Source organism: Sebastes umbrosus, chromosome 1 (genome assembly GCF_015220745.1).
Source record: "Sebastes umbrosus isolate fSebUmb1 chromosome 1, fSebUmb1.pri, whole genome shotgun sequence".
In the NCBI taxonomy this organism is placed as follows: Eukaryota; Metazoa; Chordata; class Actinopteri; order Perciformes; family Sebastidae; genus Sebastes; species Sebastes umbrosus.
The window spans coordinates 41,563,118-41,586,175 of record NC_051269.1 but is presented as its reverse complement, the minus strand read 5'-3'; the positions used below and the strand labels follow the sequence as shown (position 1 = coordinate 41,586,175).

Sequence of the window (23,058 nt, the reverse complement as noted above, 5' to 3'; positions counted from 1 at the left end):
AAAAAACAAAAAAACAGGAGTCATGATGTGGCAGAAAACATCACAATCCTTCATAAAAGTGTCTGTCCAGCTAAACGTCTTGTTTAAAAAAAAAACAGAAGGCACACTATTTTAGTACGTATGTGTTTAGTTATCCAGTAATCTTAATATCAGAGTTGACAGTATTTGATGTTTTTGTGTCCTCTCCAGAGCTTGACTCAGCTGACGTGCAGCTATGAGGCAGAAAACCAGACCCGCTATCTCGTGTGTGATCTGGGAAACCCCATGAAGTCTGGTACCAGCGTAAGAGCCCACAAAGCCCACATGTTGTCTTTGGCCTTTTTCAGTTTTTGTGTCTCGGTACAATTAAGTCGAGTCAAATTGTTCCGGCAGAGCGTAACTCATACTCAAACCCAAAACGTTTTTGAATTGACGTGATAAAACATACAAAACATAAATCAATCTTTCATGTAGACAAAATATCTCCCTGTGGGATATATCAGACCAGAAGCTGTAAATCAAATGTAATGAAATCTCTTCCTTGTTTGTATTATTCATTTCTCATGGTACTTGAGTTAATTGTTTACATTTTTCTGTGGTTCATTTCCTAGTTATGGGCCGGCCTTCGGTTCACTGTGCCCAGACTGAAGGACACTCACAATACTGTTCAGTTTGAGCTCCAAATACGAAGGTAGGTCATTTTTCAGATTCAGTACTATGAGGTGAGATAAGTTCATGTGTTGTATCTGCAAGTCCTTAAAGGTGGAGTCAGTGGTTGCATCAGAAGTGCCACACTAACATGCTAGTTGATACACTAAAACAGTATGTGAGATCTTTTAGTATGTCAGAAACCAATAGTACACAAATTGCATACTTTTATCGGTGAAATATTACAGTGCCGGACACTACGGCGGCATAAATATCCCATGATGCAAAGCGGTAGTGACAACAACGTTGTTGACGGACAGCTCCATAACATCAATAATGCTTCAATAGAGAGAGACCATATTTTCCGATAGTCACGCCTGGTTAAACACAAAGCCCCGCTCCACAGGCGCATCAGCTGTTTCGCCGGACCCCGGCCACACGCCTGTAGCGACGCGTCTCGATGTGATCAGCCCCCTTTTTGACTCTCACAAATTGTTGTTTTGGTCACATGGGGTAGGTACAGGTTACCGTGGTTACACGTCTCCTACCGGCAAGGATGCTCTCAGGAAGTGACGACTTAAATTACTTCTCAGTGTGTCCAAAAATATACAAACTACTGTTTACTCACAAAAAAAGCATGTTGGACGATGCAGTGCGTAGTATGCGATTTCGGACAGAAAGATTGTTGATATTTGAGCTCAACACCCAAACAAACACCCCCCCGTCCATATTTACCATCCCTCTCGCTCCAACTGCCTTTGTCTTTATACATCCATCGGCACGAGCATGAACGCCCCCCTGTGGCTGATTGGCTGGAATAGTGTTGTGTGGCTCATGGTACGTGTCCAAAGGATCCGTCCTTTCCATGCTTCCCATTCATAAGAAGCTGTGAAATGAATTCTGGGTTAGCGTGGCGGCGCGATTCAAGAGACAGAGCGTCACGACGGCCGTTCCTCATTTGCATAAAGTTGAGGGCTAGTCTACTTTATGCAAAATCAAGGGCGTCCGACGCGACTCGCCGCCTCTCCAAACTCCCGACAATCTTTTAAAATAAACGCTGTCGATCCAAAATAAAGACAGATTCATCAACATGGATTATTTCTCTCCTCAAATGTTTTCAGAAACACATTTCGGTGAACTATTTTTGTGAAATAAGAGACGAAAGTTTCCAAACGAGCCTCCATACTGTTTCCGGTTTGAAAGCTTTGGAGCAACAGCCCACGGAGGGAAAGCGTTCGTCCAATCAGGTGCCGAGTGTGTTGTGTCTCGTGGCAGACCACCAAGTGTCCAATGCTGGGAAGCGGCGCGTCCTCTCGTGATGAAAAACGCCCCGGTGGACACGTACCATTAGTCTGAGCCACAGAGCCAGGGCATGTAGCAATGTTATGCAAGTATATGTTTAATTTAGTTTCATTTCGAAGCAGCTATGATTTCTTTTAAGTCTTAAAATCCAGATTCTTTTTATTTTTTTAAAGCTACATTTAGTATATAAATTAACGTTTTTTATATTTGTTGGTATCAATATTTGTTAGTGAAGTTGAACTCCACGCAAATGCAAAAGATGCAAATTTGCTTTGCAGGAAGCAAATGTTTTTTTTTGCCCTTTCGCTCGCGTAGAATGGGAGTGAACGGGAGGCACATGTTAATATCGAGCATGTGTGACCGTGCTTTTGCATTGTTTTGCCAGGCGATGAATAAATGTTGTTCCTGAAAGATCTTTTTTGTCTTTTTGTTGTAGTAAAAATGCGAATAACTCAGAGAGCGAGGTGGTGCTGTTTGAGCTGGAGGTGGCCGCGATGGCTGACGTCATTCTGCAAGGGTGAGGCTTCACGGTCAACTCTTCCACTACGTCATTACATTACTGTATCATCGTATCATCATTCTTATCTTTGTGGATCCTCTGTGTTTTTCTGTTGCAGTGTTTCTCGACCAGACAAAGTCGTCTTTCCTCCTCCCAACTGGAAAGTGAGTCAGAGTCTGAGGGAAGAGCAGGATGTCGGCCCGGAGCTTCAGCAGGTCTACGAGGTACACCGACACACTTCTTAAAACATTTCTGTTTTCAGTTTTAGATTAAAAGGCGGGTAAACTAACATTTCTGTTGAGTGATTATTAAAGGACTGTATCAAAATTGTAATTATTATTATTGTAATTTTTATTTTTGCTGAAGGGAGGGAAGTCTAAACAGGGAAGGGTCTTTATTTATTTTTCTTACCCCATATTTAGATTTTATTTCAGCTTTCCTTTGTGAGATTTATTATATTATAAAAAGAGATCAAATACATTACATTATTTTCCTCACCACAATCAAACAATTAGTTAACAATTGGCTGAAAGGTGAGGGGGTGATGAAAACACCACTGTCATGAAAAATAATATTAGGAAATTAAAAAAAAATAATTAGGAAATATGACATAAAAAGTAACATGAAATTCAATTTAAATTCAATTCAATTTATTTTTATAGTTATCTCAAAACACTTTTCACATAGAGCAGGTCTAGACTGTTCTCTTTAATTTAGAAACCCAACAAGAGATCCCCCATGAGCATGCATTTAATAATAATAATAAAAGTGTCAATGGGAAAAATTGCAAAACCAAAATTTCTAATATGAAATAAAAATGAACCCCTTTAAAACCGCTATGAAAATAAAGCAGTATACGTATAACATTTCATAATAATGAGATGAGTTTTAATAGTTTCTTAAGTTATTTCACAAAATATTGGTTTATTTATATATTTTACAGAATTTATTCTAATGACTACTTATTTTATATTTATTAATTCATGTAATATTGAACATTTTTGGGGCTTTGTAATAAATATATTGCTTTGAGATGGTAGGATATTGCAGTTTTTTTCTAAGTCAAGGGTAGGTTCCAAAATAAAAACACCACAGCAAATAAATAATAATAATAAAATAAATACAAGTGCTTATTTTTATAAAATAAAATATGGCACTCAGCCCCCCTCCCCACCCGAGTAACGTTTGTACAGTCCTGAAGACAAACACAAATCCATTATATCGCAAGAGAATGTGTTTATAACCTGCATCAGGACGTACAATGTTGCTGCGCTCCATGAAGATTCATTTCACCATAGAAAGCCATTTGTGTTTCTTAAGCAGGTTTTTGTAAAAACAGCAAAAAAAGCAAAAGTTCAAACTGAATGTGTCTCTTCCAGTTGGTGAATAACGGTCCCAGTGTGGTCAGCCAGTCCACGTTACAGGTGAGATGTCCTCTGAGGGCTCACGGCCACGAGCTGCTCTACCCTGTGGAGGTGGTCACTGAGGGGCCGCTCAGCTGCTCCTCCAAACACACCTTCAATGCACTGAAACTCAAGGTGAGGACACACACACTCAAACACAGCTCGGTTGGCACGGTGAGACCATTAAAGACCTTGAACGGTTGATTGTGTTTGTTAATGACTGTGTCGATGTCTTTGTGTATGCAGCTCCAGCCTCCGGCAGCAGAGGCGTCCACGTCACTGACGTCCAGAACGGAGCACCACATCCGGAGGAGGGAAGTCTACAGAGACCTCCTGGCTGAACAAGGAAACCTGGTGAGACAACGTGGAAAGAATAGGGAGTTTTCTCCGTGTCCGTGTTTCTCCGTGGACACAGTTCATTTACAGGTGCACGCACTGTTTCTATTGACTTCGCTGATTTAGCATTGCACTCTTATAACACTGTCACACTTGTGACGGACAGGTAAAAAAGCAGAACCAGAGATATCATCTTTTTTTATTCCACTCATTCTTCTTCCTCGTCAAAACCTGGGGCCAACATTACCCACAATGCAATCCGGCCACCGACAGTTCAGTGGGATATTCGGGTGTGTTATGCCAGTAGTGGCTAGTGGAGCCTCGAGCACGTCTTTCTAACTCCACACCCCACAGATTCAACCCCAACCGACGCTGACTCAGAGGCAATTTATCAGACGTCACACAGCTCCCTCTGGAGCCTCAAACGGCTTCATACAGTAGTAGTTGTATACCTGTAAATGCTTGTTTAGCCTAGCTTAGCACAAACACTGGGAGCAAGGTGGAGCTGTTAGCTGAGTTTAGGCAACAATCGTTGTGTTTCCATTCAATTGTGGTGTGGTGCTGCATCTGCTGCCTGCTTGACACCCACTGCTACCATCATTATTATCAGCCTCTTTATTATTATTAGTATTAGTTATACTTCTATTATTATTACAGCTATTAATTCTGATAGTTATATTCATGGAGATATATTCATAAGTCATGGAGACACGTTAAATAAACACTTGCGTTGTTGCCACAATTCAACAAGTTGCTCCTCTCATCTCTGAGCTCCATCCTACTACTACTTTATGCTTCAGGTTGAGCATTAGCTCATGCTTTAGCTGCGGCCTCCATGACGGCGGTGGTTGTCCTTCCTTCTTCAGTCAGCTTGGTTCTCTATTTGCTATCGTTCTTTCCCACGTGACTGCGTCATCAGCTGTCCTCGGGGTTCCCCACACACAACAGGAGATCCCATTATGAATATTGAACATGTTTAATATTTACGAGGCCAGGATGAACTTCTTAGCCGATCGGTGGATGTAAAAAAAACTCTTAACATACCTCACACCACAGGAACATCTGGATCTTTAGAACCATCAAACAATCAGGGCTTCGCTGACAATCGTCAGGAGGGCAGGAGGGGGGAATCAGGCCCAGAATCCTCTTGATTCTCGTATCGTGTGTTCCCGGCATTAGCCAGTTTCGAATTGTAAACTGACAAAATAACCCATTTTGGGTGTATTTACCTTTTCTTCTCTAACTTGCTGAGAACAGTTGTTCCTCATCAGGACAGAGGAGTTGCCTCCATGTGTCCCATAAAAACCCCGGGAGGTGTTTGTTTTTCTCTTTCTCTTTCCTCCTTGACTCAGCATGTGGAGGGAATCAACACACCACAACTGAGGCTCTTGTGTTGGGTGTTCGGTCCCACCGGGTTCCTTATGGGAGTGTGTTTTCATTAGTGTGTGTGGCCTGAAGTGTAATGTGACTTTTGTTTTTGTGCGGGCCCTGCACATTCATGTAGTACATTTAAACCAAAAACAGTCCGATCAGATCGTAGGAAGAGGTAACACTGGATTGTAATGACATCATTTCTTTCAACATAGGAAATGGGAATAGATATAATGAGCTCTGTTTAACATCGCCTGCTGCTCGCTGTAATTGTTTGTGAGATGAAGTTAATTAGGTTTGAGATTTACTGAGTTGCTTTTGTGCGTCCTGCGTCACTGACTCTAATGTCTGAGAGCTAATCTGTTATGGTATTTTTTTAAATTGGAGAATCTAACCACGTGTTGAAGATGTTTCCAAACATCCATGCTCCACTGTTTGAAAGTTTGATGTTAGTTTCCGTATTGAAATGACTTTTGACTGACTTTTTTGACATGTTTAAGTCCAGAGCACAATATGCAAAATAAAACATTCAAAACATGTTATTCAGGTTTATTTCTTTGAGACAGTTTAATGTGTCACTGGAGTGATATCCTAGCCTGGTTCCAGATCTTTAAATTGATTAGTTCAGCGTTTTGTGTAGAATGAATGAAGTGAAAAGAAAGAGCAAAGCTCTCTAGATTGAGGGGTTTTTGGAGCTAGTGCTGCTAACTGCTTCCATTGGAAAGGAGTTGACAACAATGGGCTGGGTTTTTTGGTTGGATCATTTTTTAAATCTAGTATACTTTTGCTAGTTTCTGAGCGTTACCGACCCTAGCTTTAAGTATCAAAATTACAGCTCAAATCACCTCATACCTAGTTTGGCATTTCTGTACTGCAATTTCTTGTCTCTTATCGGCCAACATGTACACCGATATACCAGTATATATCTGCAGTAAACTCATATCGGCTCTGTATTTAAAGGACCAGTCTGTAACAATTAGGGGGTTCTTTTGGCAGAAATTATGTTTTCTTTAGTGTATATTCACCTGATAATAAGAGTTGTTGTATTTTCCTTACCTTAGAATGAGCCGCATATATCTACGTACGGAGCGGGTCCTCTTCACGGAGCCAGCTGCCATGTTTCTACAGTAGCCCAAAACGGACAAACCACTGTGTTAAATTTTCCTGTTTGGGTCGGAGTCAGTAATGTTACTTGCTCCCGTCGTCGCCGCCGCTCTCTCTCTCTCGCTTCACCACTCATTTCCCACGTACACACACACTTTACACACTGGCTCCGGTCCAAATGACCTACGCTACTCTTACAACAACTGGCTCTAGAGGGACATTCATGCTTTTGCACCGTAACTCTCCAACACGCTTGGCACACGGGAGAGGCTTCAGTTGGTTGCAATCTCCTCACCTCACCGCTAGATACCAACAGATCCTACACACTGCTCCTTTAAGGTACATTTTAATAATGAAGATGCGATATGGATTTATCTTTTAAAATGGATAGGCATGTGTAGTGTTTTCAAATCAATATTGTGCCGTGACTTGTCTACTATTCTTTAAAATGTATGGGAATAATTATTTTATATTTTATGATTCCTGCAGAAGAAGCTGCTAGAAATCATTTTGGTTTGATACTTCTTGGCCAGTCCATTGATGAAAATCAACAGTGCTGGATGCTCCGTTATCTGTGTGTTACTGTGTGTCTGACTGTGTCTCCGTCCCTCCGTAGACCTGCTCTACGGTGGAGTGCTGGCAGCTGCAGTGTGACGTCGGGCTGCTGGAGAGAGGTGCCAGCGTTATCCTGACTGTTCGCTCCAGACTGTGGGCTGAGACCTTCATCGAGGTGAGACTACAGCACTCTCTGCTCTACAGCGCAGCTCCATATGTGATCTGTTAGGACAGGAAACTGGAGTCAGACTGGATGAGAAAAGCAGCATAAAGTCAGACAGTCTGTGATCCTATACTGCCCTCTGTCAGGCAGCTCATTAAACAACAGTTACTCCATACTACATGCTAATTCTATACATATATTTACTAAACTATATTTACACATTTTCATAGTATATTTTAGCAGTTATAATACCAGTAAACAATACAGCATGTACACTGACAGTTCTCAACCACTTAACGAGGACAAATCAAAATGGTTTCCCAAAGACAACATTTTTTACTGCCATCTTCTGTTTTTGTCTTTTTTTAACGCTTTATTTATAGAGATTTTATTTTTCCATTTATCAGACAAGACACTGACATAAATGATCATCTCAAGGTAAAAATATGTGCAAGATAAGGAATACTGTGAAGAAAGAAAACAAAACAACACAAAACAACACAACAACATCCAAAACAGACAGATCACAAAAATAACAACCGTATTTATTTATTTATTGTTTTGTTTTTTTCTGTGAGTTTTGTTTTGTATTTTTTTATCCTTTAATTTTTCCTTGTTTTTATTTTATTATATATTTTTTCTTGTTTTGTATTTTTTTCTGTGTGTTTTGTTTTGTTTAAATTTTTTGTACTTTAATCTTTATTATTTATTTATTTTATTTTTTTCAAAGATAATTTTTTTGGGCATTTTCAAGCCTTTATTGATAGGACAGTGGACAGTTTAGAAAGGGGGAGAAAGAGAAGGGGCTACATGGCGTTGTCCTGGGTAGAATTAGTATGTAGGATGTATTAAACGGTATGGGGCCTTAGACAGGATGATTGAATATGATTCTGTTTGATGAATTACACATCTTTTGTACAACTTGTTAGTGGATTTTATCAGTTTTTTACGCTAGTGTTGTTGTACAGTAGTTATCACGCTGAAGTCTATTTCATGCAGTGTTGGGCAAATTACTCAGGAAGTTTAGTAAGTTACTTTTTACTTATTATTCCTTTAAAAAGTAATATTACTTTATTTATTACTTGGTATCAAAGGTATATCGTTATGTTAGCTGTTATGTTATTATATCACTCTGCTATATAACTGTTTGCTTGTCCACAGAGGTCCTATAAGCAGTATGTTCTGGAGTGCTCTGTTCAGTACCAGGTGGACAGGATGCCTTATTCTATTCCTCCCAAATTCAAGCCATCAGGATCCAAAAAGGTATTTCTTTATTGGATTGTTTTTTTATATTTACATGTGAATGTCAGTGAAAGGTGGTGCAGAGACTCACCTGTATGATTTGGTTTCCTGTTGTTCAGGTGGTGACGGCTGTGATGTGGAACAAGCCGGAGAGTCCGTTTCCTGTCCCAGTGTGGATCATCATCCTGGCTATTCTAGCTGGGTTGCTGTTACTCGCCCTGCTCATTTATCTACTATACAAGGTAACAAGCAGACAAGTCACCCTGCTTATACATGAAAATCACAGTTTCTGACTGGCTGACATGTGTTAAAATGTTATATCAGGACTCCTCAGGTACATTTTGAATGGGGGTTAGTTGGTGTTACTACACAGAGCAAAATGACACAGGTCCACCTGGCACAGAGCCTCTGTTGGAAGGGACTGTTAGCATTTCTTGTTGGAAAATCACAAGACAGAAAACCACTACAAAGAGACACAAAACCACTACAAAGACACACAAAACCACTAAAAAGCTGGCAAAACCACAGAGATATAAAACCACCACAAACAGATGCAAAAACACCACAAAGAGACACAAAACCACAACAAACAGATGCAAAACCACCACAAAGAGACACAAAACCACAACAAACAGATGCAAAACCACTTCAAAGAGACACAAAACCACAACAAACAGATGCAAAACCACCACAAAGAGACACAAAACCACTACAAAGACATGCAAAACCACCACAAAGAGACACAAAACCACTACAAAGACATGCAAAACCACCACAAAGAGACACAAAACCACTACAAAGACACACAAAACCACTACAAATACATGCTAAAACACCACAAAGAGACACAAACCACCACAAAGACATGCAAAACTACTACAAAGAGACACAAAACCACCACAAAGACATGCAAAACTACTACAAAGAGACACAATACCGTTACAAAAACATGCAAAACCACCACAAACAGATGCAAAAACACAACAAAGAGACAGAGAGTGACTGCAAAGAAACGCAAAACAACTACAAAGAGACACAAAACCACTATAAAGGTGTGCAAAACCACCACAAAGAGACAAAAAAACACTACAAAGACACAAAAAAACACTACAAAGACATGCAAAACCACCACAAAGACATGCAAAACTACTACAAAGAGACACAATACCATTACAAAGACATGCAAAACCACCACAAACAGATGCAAAAACACAACAAAGAGACAGAGAGTGACTGCAAAGAAACGCAAAACGACTACAAGGAGACACAGAACCACTACAAAGACTGCAAAACCACCACAAAGACATGCAAAGAGTCACAAAAAGACCGCAAATAGACACAACATGATTACAAAGAGATGCAAAACATCCACAAAGGACTACAAAACAACCACAGAGAGACACAAAACGACTACAGAGTCGCAAAATAACTACAAAGAGACACAGAACGACCACAAAGAGATGCAAATCCACTACAAAGAGACACACAACACAAATAACAACGATGACGCAAATAGACACAACATGATTACAAAGAAACACAAAACGACCACAGAGAGACACGAAATGACTAGAAAGAGACACAAAACAACGACAGAGATGCAATACGACTATAAAGACACATAAGATGACTAGAAAGAGACAAAACGACAACAAAGACATGCAAAATGACTAAGAAATGACAGATGAAAAATGACCACAAAGAATCACAAGGAGAAACAAAATGTCCACAAACACACAGAAAATGTCCACACAGAAAGAGACACAAAAGGACTACAACCGACGTGGCCGTGTCACTTGGTTTCGTGTCTCTTTCAGTCTGGCTGTCTTGCTCGTATCTCGCGTGGGTGGAGGACCTTTTACATGTCTGTGCCCGCCCCTTTGTCTCATACTTCCTGATTTGGGATGATGTACATCTTTAACAATGCTTTGCTGTGAAACCAGTTGTCCTCCAGGGACAAAATAAAGCTGACAGTTGAAGTTGAACTCGATAAAATATTTTTTTAGCTCAGAAAAGAGTAAAATATGAAATCAACAAACTTCTTTTTTCAATTATGGTGTTACAAAGGGTACTTTTTAAATGTGATTGTAGTCTATATGTTGTGTGTTGATGCATATTTATATTGCATTTGACTTACTGAGTATATACAGAGTCTGCTCCACTGAAATCAGCTTTTATAACAAAACCCAACCATACTCTGATGGACCAACGTCAGAGCAAAACATAATAATACTCACTTCTACAGATATCCCCTTACAGTCCAGACTTATTGTCAGATTGATTTCTATCTGACCTTCCTCCCTCCACGTTTCCCTCCAGATGGGCTTCTTCAAGAGGTCTGATCCGTACGGTACGACCATGGAGAAGGCCCAGCTCAAACCCCAGGCGTCCTCTGAAGCATAGCTCCAGGAAGGAGCCTCCCCTGCAGCTGTTCCTAAGAACTGGAATCATCATCTCATTCCCAAACAAGTAAGGAAACGAACGATAAGCAGGCAACCCATTTATGAAGGGACAGTTATGGGTGCTGCATCACTGGACCTGCACTAAAATGCCAAAGCAGGAAAGACTACAAGGGTCATGCAGCTGAGATATGCACTGCTGTTTTGGACATGAATCAGAAGCTCATCGGAATATACTCCTCGTATTGTGTTGACCGGGAAAAGATGCACCTCCAACAAAAGGCACTAACGCTACAGCATTTCTTCATTCCTTAAAGGTGTTTAAAGCCGTGTTTGCAGCCCCAGTGTTTCTTGAAAACGTCTGCCTTTGTATGATTTATACACCACTCTTTATTTATGGCACAGTGTTATTTTCCTTATTGGTTGTTGAATGTTGTACTGTACTGTCTGCAGGACAATCCTGATGAAACTGCAATGTTTAACTTGAATCATTCCTCTCCCATATTGGGAGGTATTTCGTGTCATGTTGTGATGTATGTAATGCGTTCATTGTGTTATGACCCGTTGGTGTTGTGGCCCAGAATAAAGCCTAATTTTGTATACCCACTCACGATGTTATCTATGTGCTAGTAACCTAATAACCACTGAAATACAATAACATCATGTACATTCAGACTTGATATTTTTTCACCATTTAACACTAAACAACAGCATCATAGTCTTTGTAGTCTGGAATAAACATCGCAGATTTTTTATTTCAGGTTTCGAGATTTCATTTGATCTGTAACTGCGTTAATCAGTTCTCCATAAAAAACTGCATTTACTCTACTCTACTACATTACCGCCCTCTGCAGGTGGTCGATGTTACTACAACTATACAGACACAAATGTCTTTATCCTGATATTGAATTGTTTGCCCAGTTTTCCAGTTAAAAAATGAGAGTAATTAAAGTAGGTATAATAAGAAAATGACATGTACTGTATGTGACGGCCTCAGGGTTGGCCCTATCTTGTCCTTCGCTGTGTTTTCCCTTTTCCTCCAGGATGTTGATGGGGGGAGTTGAGACCTCGTCAGAGATGCAGCACACCTGAGCAGGCTATTATCAGGCTAATATCTTTAAAGGTCCCATATTGTAAAAAGTGAGATTTTCATGACTTTTATATTATAATGCAGGTTTAAGTGCTTTATAAATACTGTGAAAGTATCGAAGCGCTTATAATACGGAGCAATACACACAGCCCGTATTCAGAAATTGTGCGTTTGAAACAAGCCGTCAGGATTTCTGTCCATTTGTGATGTCACAAATATACAATATATATATATCATTACACGGTTTTAAACGTAAACATTCTAAATGTGTTGCAGTTTATTTCCTGTTGCAGTGTATGTAAATAACATCAGCTGACAGGAAGTAAACAAGGACCCAAGCTGTTGCCTAGCAACGCAATTCTGTTGCAATTCCGTTGAAATGCACTAAAACGGAGCGTTTCAGACAGAGGGTGAATACAGGTATATTCAAGGAGACAGTATGAGGAAAATTAGTTTTTTTCTTAACATTACAGCATGTAAACATGTTCTAGTAGAAACACATAGTAAGTATGTATGAACCTGAAAATGAGCACGATATGGGACCTTTAATGCTCCTAACGACCGTTGGATTTATGCTGTTTACCTTTTTTTGTTATTTTCTACCATACTTTGTTTGGTGTCGCTGTTGCATCCGAAATTTTTTCTCTTCCGTGAAGTGTCTTATTTCGGCCATAATGCATTTAAGTGTTTATATTTAAGACAAAGACCAAGTCTATACAGTCAAACTAAAGGATGTACTACTTCAAACTCAGAGCCACCGTCAGTTTCCAAATCCCTAAACCCATCTCCTGAGACCCTCTAGGTTCTTGCTTCTTCCTGTTTATTTGACATGTTTCTGTATTTGTTTATTTAACTTGTGCAACATAAACTCTGATCTTTAAAGAAGAGCACTGAAGGTTTTCCTCCTCTGTTGGTGTTGGTGTGTTCGCTCTCACTGACATTTGTGCTGAGTGTGTGCATGTGTGTTTCCGCTGGATGGATGCTTTCCCCGACCTGCAGATCGGGTGTTTTGTGTCTCTCCTCCTCCTCCTCCCCCTCCTCCTCTTCGTCCCTTTCTGTCTCTCTCACTGTGTGTGTGTGTGTGTGTGTGTGTGTGTGTGTGTGTGTGTGTGTGTGTGTGTGTGTGTGTGCTCCCCGGCTATAAAAGCTCCACTGTAATGGGGGGCGCCGTGCTGCAGAGGAGCTCAAGTGTTCGTCAGAGAAAGAAACAGACGAAACAGAAGACTGCACTTGCCTTCCCCTGGCTGTGAGTAATATGTTTGCTTCTCTTGTGTATTTAGACCAAGCAGAGTGTGTCATGTACAATAGAGCATGACATTAATGTGCACGTACTGCACCTTTAATGCCTGTGACTTTGAGTTTGCAGGGCCAGATGACTCAGCTGTTTGTGTTTGGAGCCTCAGCCGTGAAATGCAGGACAAATACGCAACTAAGTAGTTTCTAATGCACACAAATGTGGTAGAATAAAACCTGATCTGTTCTCCCCCATGGACACATCGCTAACAGAGAGCCAGAACTTTTACTTTCTAAAATACTGATTTTAAAAGAAAAGTGCATAACATTTTGGGGGATCTATTAGCAGAAATGGAATATAATATTCACCTGAAACTAAGAATCGTTGTGTTTTCGTTAGCCCTTCATATCTACATCTCGGATGTAAATAGAGAAGTGGATACAGCGTTGCAGGCTTCTGTTCATTCCTATTAGAGTGTCTCAGTGTCGCATGAAGCCAAAATGGTTCGACTGCCGAGTGATAAAGTACCCGGATCATCCGGCGATCTTCTGCATCCATTGGGCCCATAGAGCAGGAGCAGTAGCGTTTCCTTTAACTCCTCCTTCCAGCCCTCACTCCTTTAACTCCTCCTCTCAGCCCTCGCTCCTTTAACTCCTCCTCCCGGCCCTCACTCCTTTAACTCCTCTTTCCAGCCCTCGCTCCTTTAACTCCTCCTCCCGGCCCTCGTTCCTTTAACTCCTCTTTCCGGCCCTTGCTCCTTTAACTCCTCCTCCCACGAGGAAGGGAAATAACTCCGGATTCAGCTATTTGTAACTTCTTACACTTACACTCTTATAAATCATATATATATATGTATATATATATTATAATGGTGTCCTCCTATGTGGCTACGCTGTTCCAACACAAACTACACGGAAGTACCAAAACTGTAAAGTTATATCTAGTGAAGCCCGTCTTGCAAAACAGTGACAACTAATCCTGCGTCAGCCTCCCGACCGCGGCGATAAGACACAGGGGAGACCGTAGCTTTGGTCTCCAGGGCCAGTCTCTGCTGTACTCTGCTCCTCTGCCTGCTTGCCTTGCCACTCACACACCGCGCTAGTTCTCACTCGCTCCACCTCTCACGTGAATGCGCGCACACTGAGAAGAGTTAGTTTAGCTCTGAGAATATCTAGTGAATGTACAGTGGACATTTGTGCAGAAATGACTGCTGCAGCTCCTCCAGACCAACAGAGGTTTCCCGTGTCTTGTGAAGTGACGGGGCTCCGCAGAGAGAAACGTTATCGTCTCTGACCAAAACTCCGGTGTCTCCCCTGTTCCCTCCGGCCTTGTCGGGAGGCTGAGGCAGGAAAAGCCAACACTAGGATCAGCATTGATTCATGGAGAGACCTTCGTCTGGTCAGCTAACATTACTGCCAAGCAGCTGAAATATAGAGTGATATTGTGCTTTTAGCTGACGTGTGTCTCCTCACTGTGTTGAGCGATGTTCATTCATGTCTATGTAGAGCGAGCACAAGCGTGAGCAACAGGACGCTGACTTTCGTTGACTTAACGGCCACAGTTAACAGCCTAGAATGGACAAACCAAACACTGACTCTAGAGAGAGACTTTAGCGTTACCGGAAGACCAACGTAGTTCTCCGACACGCTTGTGAAACTACGGTAACCTGAGCCGCAGAGTTCAAAACCGTGGTCCCGCCAGCCACCGTCTGACTTCCGTTGCTCCTAAAGTTATTACGGTATGGATGACCTCTGAGCGAGGTGAACGGCGTTACCACGGTTTTGCACTCGACGGCTCACGTTACCGCAGTCTTGGAAAGGAAGGAGTGAGCGGAGGGGTACACAGTTGGTTGCTATCTGCACCACTAGATGCCACTAAATCCTACACACTGTCCCTTTAATGTCTCAAAGATTAGTTACACAGACACAAAACTGATGAAAATCCCAACAAAGGAAGGAATATTTTGGGTTTTCTATACATGAGGTAATAGAATATATAACTATAGTCATTCCTATACACTCCTTAAGTTGAATAATATCAAGTAAATTGCATTTCAGTGTCACTCAGGATGTCCAAAAACAGGCCCTTGAGCAACTGGTTTCTACGGCAACCTGCTATCCCAGGTTGTTTTCCTGCTGACTGTTGTCTGTTTGATGACCGGTTGATCCTCTGTGATACCTCCTATTCAGCATGTAAAGAGGGCGGCTTTTGCCCGGTCTGTTGTGCTGTGAGTCAGCAGAAGGGGTATTAGTGTTGTGGTTTGATTCTCTGGGTCCGCCTTCACACGGGCCGCTTTTATTTTTAACCCAGCTGGACCCAACACTGTGTCCATCAGTACCTACATATTTGTCTATGATGACCCACATTTTACCATGATGACACACACACACACACAGACTCACAAGGTGAAAACAATACCAGCGTCGCTGTCACAGCTGGTAACAAACCGATGCCTGACTCGATCGGGTGGATCAGGACAGCCCGATAGAAACTGCAGCAGAGACGATTATTGATCTAAGTTGCTGTTTCTTGTTTCTGCAGACTCTGTCTTCTCTGTATACGCTGTAATCATGACCAGAAACCTGCTGAAGAATCCCAGTGGGGAAGGTAAGAGGTCGTTTTCTTCATAGAGGATCTGCAGCTATGTAACTGGATCAAGAGTGGATCTAGTCTGGGGCCCGCCACCCCAGCCCATTCTCATTCCAAGAGTGTAAATTACCGACGCTTTGTCACGTCCATCGGCGTGTGATACCAACGCACAAGGCACCCTTTGGCGTCCGTGTGAGAAGCACTACTTCAATTAACTACAATGTAAATTCGCCATCCGAGCAGAGAAAGTGCTCCGTGGAGTGTGATGACGTAGTTTAAAGGGCTAAAGAGACACACACAGGGCGGGCGGGTGGGAGGGAAGTGGATGAGACCGCTGTTAGTGTCCCCGTGCGTTAAGTTTCATTTTCACATTACAATCAGCTGTTCGTTCGTGTCCCGTGTTCACGACGTTAAAGGGACTGTTTGCAACTTCTTACACTCTTATAAATCATTGCGGGTCGGTGTCCCATGCACGCTCGCGTGTGGCTACGCTGTTCAGACAAGACTCCAACACAAACTACACGGAAGCACCAAAACCGCAAAGTTCTATCTAATGAAGCCCGTCTGTTAAACAGTGTTAACTCTTCCTGCTCCGGCCCCCCGACCGCGGCCAGAGGACACAGGGTAGACGATGCTGTGTCTGCTTCGCTGCCTGCCTGCTTGCCTTCACTCACACACCGCGCTCGTTCTCACCCGCTAGCTCGCTCCACCTCTCACGTACATGCCTCACTATTTTGAGCGATGCTCGTTCATGTCTATGTAGAGCGAGCACAAGCGCGAGCAACAGGACGCTGACTTTCGTTGACTTGACGGCCACAAGTGTCGCTGTTAACAAGCAAGCAGTCCCTTTAAGTCTCATTGTTACTTTACAAACGTAATAATTTTAAGCCTAGCCATGTTGTTTTTTTCCTAAACCTTAATTAAGTGGTTTTGTCGCCTAAACCTAAGCAAGTGTTTTTTGTTTAATTCACAAAGATAAGCACGTGTTCACTGCGACCGAAAAGCAACGCCAAGAGGTCTGACGAAGCGTCAGTATGTGACGAGTTGGGATGAGAATGTGTTGGCCACTCCTGGTAGAAAGAAAAGGAATTTTCGTGACAGAAAATGTTATTTTTGTATACTATGTCCCCTAAACTGTCCAAAGTATGAAATAGGCAAGAAGTAAAGTGAAAATCACATGGTTCCCATATTCAATATGTTTTCTAGTGTCTTCTTCTTCACCTCATTGTGGCGTCTCAAGCCGTAACCTGCTTGTTACTGCCGCCTGAGGCCGTAAAAAACACTCACTGGTACTGGACGGTTGGTGAGAACTGCAGTTGTTGCCCAGACCTGCTCCATATGAAACATGTCTTGAGACAACTTCTGTTGATGATTTGACGCTATATAAATAAAATGGAATTGTTTTTATCTCCACAAGGGGCAACAATGAGCCTATTTCAAACTTGCAAGTGACACTAAATTGAGATTTCTGATTTATCTGAAATGATCAGTGTTTTTCTAGAGTAAAGACTTAAACGATGAAAACTGCCATCAGTGGGTGACACAGTCCCAGTCCGAGGGGTCATCAGTAGCTTTAACCCTGCGGTGTCTTTGCCAAAAGGTTGACTATTTTTATTTGCTTAGTAAATAAATATATTTAAACATCCATCTGCTAATCTGAGCGCATGAGTCTGCACACAAACCGGCTGCATCTAGGACTGGAAATAGCTCAGCCATGATCTAAATATCACTCTGTTTATCGGTTTGATTGACTTTACTGTATTAACCACACTGAGCTGCACACAGAGCTACATCTGTGCTCTGTCTTAAAGGAATAGTTCAACATTTTGGGAACTACACGTATTCATGTTCTTGCTGAGACTTAAATGAGAAGTTTTCATGTCTGTATGGTGAATACGAGGCTACCTCCAGGAGACAGTTAGCTTAGCTTAGCACAAAGACTGGAAACAATAGGAAACAGCTAGCCTGGCTTCACTTAACTGTGTCTCATGATCTTCATCAGCAGCCCCTTGAGATGAAGTTGATGCTCTGAAAAAAGCCAGTAAATGGACCTCGTGTTTTGTCACTTCTAAGGTCAAAAATCGACAATCTTTGAGCCTTTTTTGTTGCTGGTCAGACTTAACTAAACCGGCTCTTGGAATTGAACTTGACTCAGTAAAAGCTTGAGAGCGTACACGGTATTAAATACACTACACTTCTATTGGCAGCCTAACACTGTGCATTTCCCTCTCAGAACAGCTGGAATTCTGGGAGCTGACGGAGAACGGCGGGAGTCAGTGGAAGGTGGAGGAAATGCCGGGAGACTGTGGCTTCGACTTCTGCGTCGACGGAGTGACCAAATACTTTGCAACCTCCTTTGAGTGAGTGTTCATTGCTGTATGTGTAGTCATGTGACTATATTTAAATACTATAGAAATCCAGAGAATGATTCCTTACCCCAAGTGAAGGAGTTCAAGTACCTCGGGGTCTTGTTCGCGAGTGAGGGGACTATGGGACTGGCCGGAGAATCGGAGCAGCGAGGGGGCGGTATTGCATTCGCTTTACCGCACTGTTGTGAAGAAAAGAGAGCTGAGCCGGAAGGCAAAGCTCTCGATCTACCGGTCAATCTTCGTTCCTACTCTCACCTATGGTCATGAGGGTTGGGTCAGGACCCAAAGAACTAGATCTCGGGTACAAGCGGCCGAAATGGGTTTCCTCAGGAGGGTGGCTGGCGTCTCCCTTAGAGATAGGGTGAGAAGCTCAGTCATCCGTGAGGGACTCGGAGTAGAGCCGCTGCTCCTTTGCGTCGAAGGGAGACGGCTGAGGTGGTTCGGGCATCTAGTACAGATGCCCCCTGGGCGCCTCCCTAGGGAGGTGTTCCAGGCACGACCAGCTGGGAGGAGACCACGGGGAAGACCCAGGACTAGGTGGAGAGATGATATCTCCACACTGGCCTGGGAACGCCTCGGGATCCCCCAGTCAGAGCTGGTTAATGTGGCCCGGGAAAGGGAAGTTTGAGGTCCCCTGCTGGAGCTGTTGCCCCCGGCGACCCGACCCCGAATAAGAGGTTGAAGATGAGTGAGTGAGTGAGAAATCCAGTGCACCGCTCAATACAGCGACTACACAGCTCTTTATCTTGGGAACTATAATCCCAAAGTTGGGATCACTTAATGGAACTATGAACCCTGGAAAAAACACTTCAACAATATCATTATTAGGCCGTATTAATACAATAGGAATAAATATATTACCACGGTGGTTGTTCTTCTTCTTGTTCTTCTTCAAAAGTAAAGTATGAAAAAAAAATGTTTCCTATATTATCCGTTATTTGAATGCAACATATATCTGAGTATGTTTAATTATTTCTCATCTATTTATAACTTTACTTTTTTTATTAATCCCATGAATAATCCCGTGTGTCCTAGGCTGTGTCTGAAGAGACAGGTGATCGACCTGTTAGCGGAGGATTACTCTGGCGACCAGCTGGACGCTCAGCCTGCCGTCACAGTGGAAGACTGGTAAGACTGCGGTGGACTGACATTCATGTACGCAGCTTCTGTTAGTGTCGCTGAACGGGCGTCTCATCCTGCAGGTACTGCGGGAGGTCGGATTGCGGCTGCAGCTACCAGATGACGGTGTGTCTGCTGGATGAGAGCCAGGAGGTCATGCAGGAGTTCAAACCGGAGCCGGTGACTCTGGACCCTGACTCTGACGACTGCTCGTGGAAGCAGGTACAAGAGAGGACAGACGCTCATCTGGGAGTATCAAACCACTTTTTTTGCAGAGAAAATGTTGTTTTTGAAAGGCTAAACGGCAACAAATGTGGAATGAAGCAGAATACTTCGTTAGATTAAAAACAAGTTCTGAATTTTGGAAATTATTACGTCTATCTTTTCAATAGATTTTGATATATGGACTGAGGACAATTACAGAGACGGACCGAGTGTCGCGGTACAACCGTTTACTTGTAAACTGCTCAAACTGAGATAGACATTTAATTTATTCTACTTTATCGTCATACAGATGTTATCAATCTAAAGTAAATCGATTGTATTGAGGATCAATCGAATATACTCTTGTCTAGTCTAGAAAACGGTACACATGTTCATTTGATTGTAAAGTGTTGTATATTTATACAACATATGTAATATCTTTTTACCCTTATCAGCAGCTATAACCCCATAATTTATTATATCTTCAACTGTGCATTACTGACTTAACAGTAGCCTATAATAATTTAGTGCAATAATCTGGTTACTTTAGCATTAACACTACATTATTTATACAGAACATTTAAACAAATATTCTTATTTATGTATATCACTACACACTTAATGATAGATCCTATGTTTCAGCATTATTATTTGCAATGTTGCATTATTTAAATTTTTTTATAATTTCTCTAGGCTATGTTTTCAGTTCATCTTAAATGACAGACTTGAAGTCCATTAAACACAAACAACACAAACAACAATACATACATTGAAATGGAAACTGACACTTTTTATGACAGTTATACCAGTGTTTCCACAGGGGTGACTGGTATGGTATAACACTAAAACAAGGATTTGACAGAAGCATGATAATGGTGTTCTGAGAATCATTTAGCCGACATATAAATGCATACATCAGGTTTCTCAACAGAGCCTGGAAAGTGTTGATACCTGCATTACAGAACAGCTCGCTTGACACTACACCACCTGGTTTCTTAAGTAATATCCGCATGCAGTCATTGTAGGCAACCTGAAGCTGATGCATGCTCGCCTTTTTAAACTTGTCCCACAGGGGGGCAGTATAGAGGGGAGTGCAAGAGGCTCTAAAGAGACCTGTCTTGACATGGTCTGAACACATGTCGAATTTTCTATGCATATAATATACGGCACTGCCTGTATATATATTTATATATATTTCTACTCTAGAATGGGAGCAGAATGTAACTCTGATATTTATTTCCTTCCCGAAGAGTGGCCACTGTATATATACCCTACCCTCCATCACGAAGTGGGAGAATGTAGGGACTGGATTGGAATTGGGTGGAGTGAACTCTGTCTGTAGTCTCACTCACAGCTCAATGAAGTTCCTTCTTTAAGGTGGAGGGTAGAAACACAGCAGCCACTTCAGGACCAACTTCCCTCCCATAGGATCTATGCAAATAATATAAATGCATGCATTTATAAAAATGCAAGAATAGTGTAAAATAAGGATATTAGTTTAAATGTTTTGTATAAATAAATGCAGTGTTAATGCCGGAGTAAACCAGATTATTGCACAGCTGAATTATTGCACTAAATTATTGTTCTGTTTAGTCAGTATCGCACAGTTGAAGATATAATACATTTTGGGTCTATAGCTCCTGATAGGGGTAAAAAATTATAAATACATGTTGTGTGTTATATATATACATTTATACTGTATGCATACATACATATAATATACAGCAATTTACAATCTAATGAACATGTCTACCGTTTTCTAGACTGGTCAAGGGTATGTTTGATCCTAAATACAATCTATTTACTTTATGTAGTTGACGTCTGTATGACAATAAAATAGAATAAATTAAATGTCAGTTTGAGCAGTTTACAGTAAATGTTTGTACCGGTAGTCGCACGGAACTGACATTGGATCGTGTTCCATGAAGAACACTAAACGGCGTTGCACGTCGTCAGTGAGGGCAGCTGGTTAAGTCGGCATCGATGTAGGCTCGCTATTGGAGGGTTTTATAACCCACTTCCCCTCCCCAGTGATGGGTCTGGAATGGCCCTTAATATGGCAGACCCTCCACGTGAACGGAGTGGAAGTAGGTGGGGAGAGGGTGTAGGGGGGATGGGTTGGAATTGGGCCTACCTGTCATGTGTCACACACTTAGAGAACCACTGCTATAACGTCACCTGACTTCCTCTTTATATCTCCCACCATAGAGGGCACTGTCACTTGAACGTAACCATGAATCGACTGAGTTGTTCTCGTCCACCAGACTGAACAGATCACAGTGGTTTTCTCTCTCTCTCTCTCTCTATGTTTGAACTCCAGGTCAACCACACATTCTCTGACTACGGCCCTGGGATGCGTTTCATCACCTTTGAACATGGAGGACAAGACGCCAAATTCTGGGACGGCTGGTTTGGAGTCCGAGTCACCGGGAGCTCTGTTACTGTCGAGGTCTGAGCGAGAGGAGAGAGGAGAAGGGAACCAAGTAGTTAGGAACCCCTAAAGGTAAAGGAGGGGACGGAGAACTAGAGTAATATCAGGGCTCCAGGGTGGAGTGGAGCTCTCCAGGCTTCAAGAGGACCAGCTTTGCCTTGTGCACCTCGCTTACACCTCTGTATATCATAATGCTGTTCATGCTGTGGAAACATACTGCTGCGATGAAGACTGTACTTAGAAATCTGGCTCAGCAGCTTTACTAACTTTAAAATATATTAAAATTACTGCTTGCAACACAGTCGTTAATATGATCTGTTAACTCCTACCTCTGCACAGTGACAGCACGGTAGCTGTTAAACTAAATGACATGTTTGGTGGCTGGTGGCTGGTTTAACATTCAAACTGGAATTAAAATGATTAAAGAAACTACATCATTGCCTGTTTTGTCAAGTTGAACTTTCATTTAAAGATCTGATCAACTGAATATGATCATTCGTCATCCCGAGATGATTGAACTGTTTCAAAACGTAGAATTCAGCGGTGTGTTGTTGTTGTTGTTGTTTGTCCTCTTTTACTAGAAACGGACCGTAGGTGGTTGGAGATGTGAGGCAGAGGATATTTCTTTGTTTCTTTCTTGTGAGCAGTGTTGGAAAGTGAATAAGTACATTTACTCATGAGCTGTATTTAAAAACAACAGCAGGGGAACCCAAACTTCCCTTTCCCGGGCCACATTAACCAGCTCTGACTGGGGGATCCCGAGGCGATCTGGGTGATCCCGTCTTTTTTAAAGTTACATTAAACAATATTTAGAAATCACTGAAAAAACATCCTCTTGTTCTGCTGTTGGTAGCTGCATGTTTAACCGTTACACAAATGTAACAAAGTTTGATATTAAAGCAAAGGAAATGTCTTTGACCTGATGTGTGCGTAGGAAATATGTAACTCTGCGTCCAGTTGTTCCTGTCTGAGCACATTTTACCTACTGTACCACTTTATTATAGCAATACTCTCTGGCATA

At 41.9% G+C, this 23,058-nt stretch overlaps 2 protein-coding genes across 3 annotated transcripts in view; both read left to right on the top strand.

Annotated features, from left to right (window-relative positions):
• Window positions 1-11,607, top strand: part of LOC119496254 (integrin alpha-5-like) — a 59,312-nt gene extending 47,705 nt beyond the window's left edge. For both annotated transcript variants that reach the window (XM_037783451.1, XM_037783443.1), the window contains 10 exons: window positions 190-282; window positions 591-670; window positions 2,366-2,446; window positions 2,547-2,652; window positions 3,808-3,966; window positions 4,078-4,185; window positions 7,259-7,372; window positions 8,522-8,623; window positions 8,722-8,844; window positions 10,922-11,607. In XM_037783451.1, the coding sequence (XP_037639379.1) occupies window positions 190-282; window positions 591-670; window positions 2,366-2,446; window positions 2,547-2,652; window positions 3,808-3,966; window positions 4,078-4,185; window positions 7,259-7,372; window positions 8,522-8,623; window positions 8,722-8,844; window positions 10,922-11,005 (1,050 nt within the window). In that variant the 3' untranslated portion in view covers window positions 11,006-11,607. The remainder of the gene's footprint in view (window positions 1-189; window positions 283-590; window positions 671-2,365; window positions 2,447-2,546; window positions 2,653-3,807; window positions 3,967-4,077; window positions 4,186-7,258; window positions 7,373-8,521; window positions 8,624-8,721; window positions 8,845-10,921) is intronic.
• A 1,573-nt stretch (window positions 11,608-13,180) lies between these two features.
• Window positions 13,181-22,477, top strand: LOC119496500 (F-box only protein 2-like). The gene is made up of 6 exons (XM_037783834.1): window positions 13,181-13,337; window positions 15,867-15,932; window positions 18,148-18,274; window positions 19,319-19,411; window positions 19,486-19,624; window positions 21,927-22,477. The coding sequence occupies exons 2-6, from the start codon at window positions 15,896-15,898 to the stop codon at window positions 22,059-22,061; spliced, it is 531 nt and encodes a 176-aa protein (XP_037639762.1). The 5' UTR covers window positions 13,181-13,337; window positions 15,867-15,895; the 3' UTR covers window positions 22,062-22,477.
• Window positions 22,478-23,058: the final 581 nt, after the last annotated feature.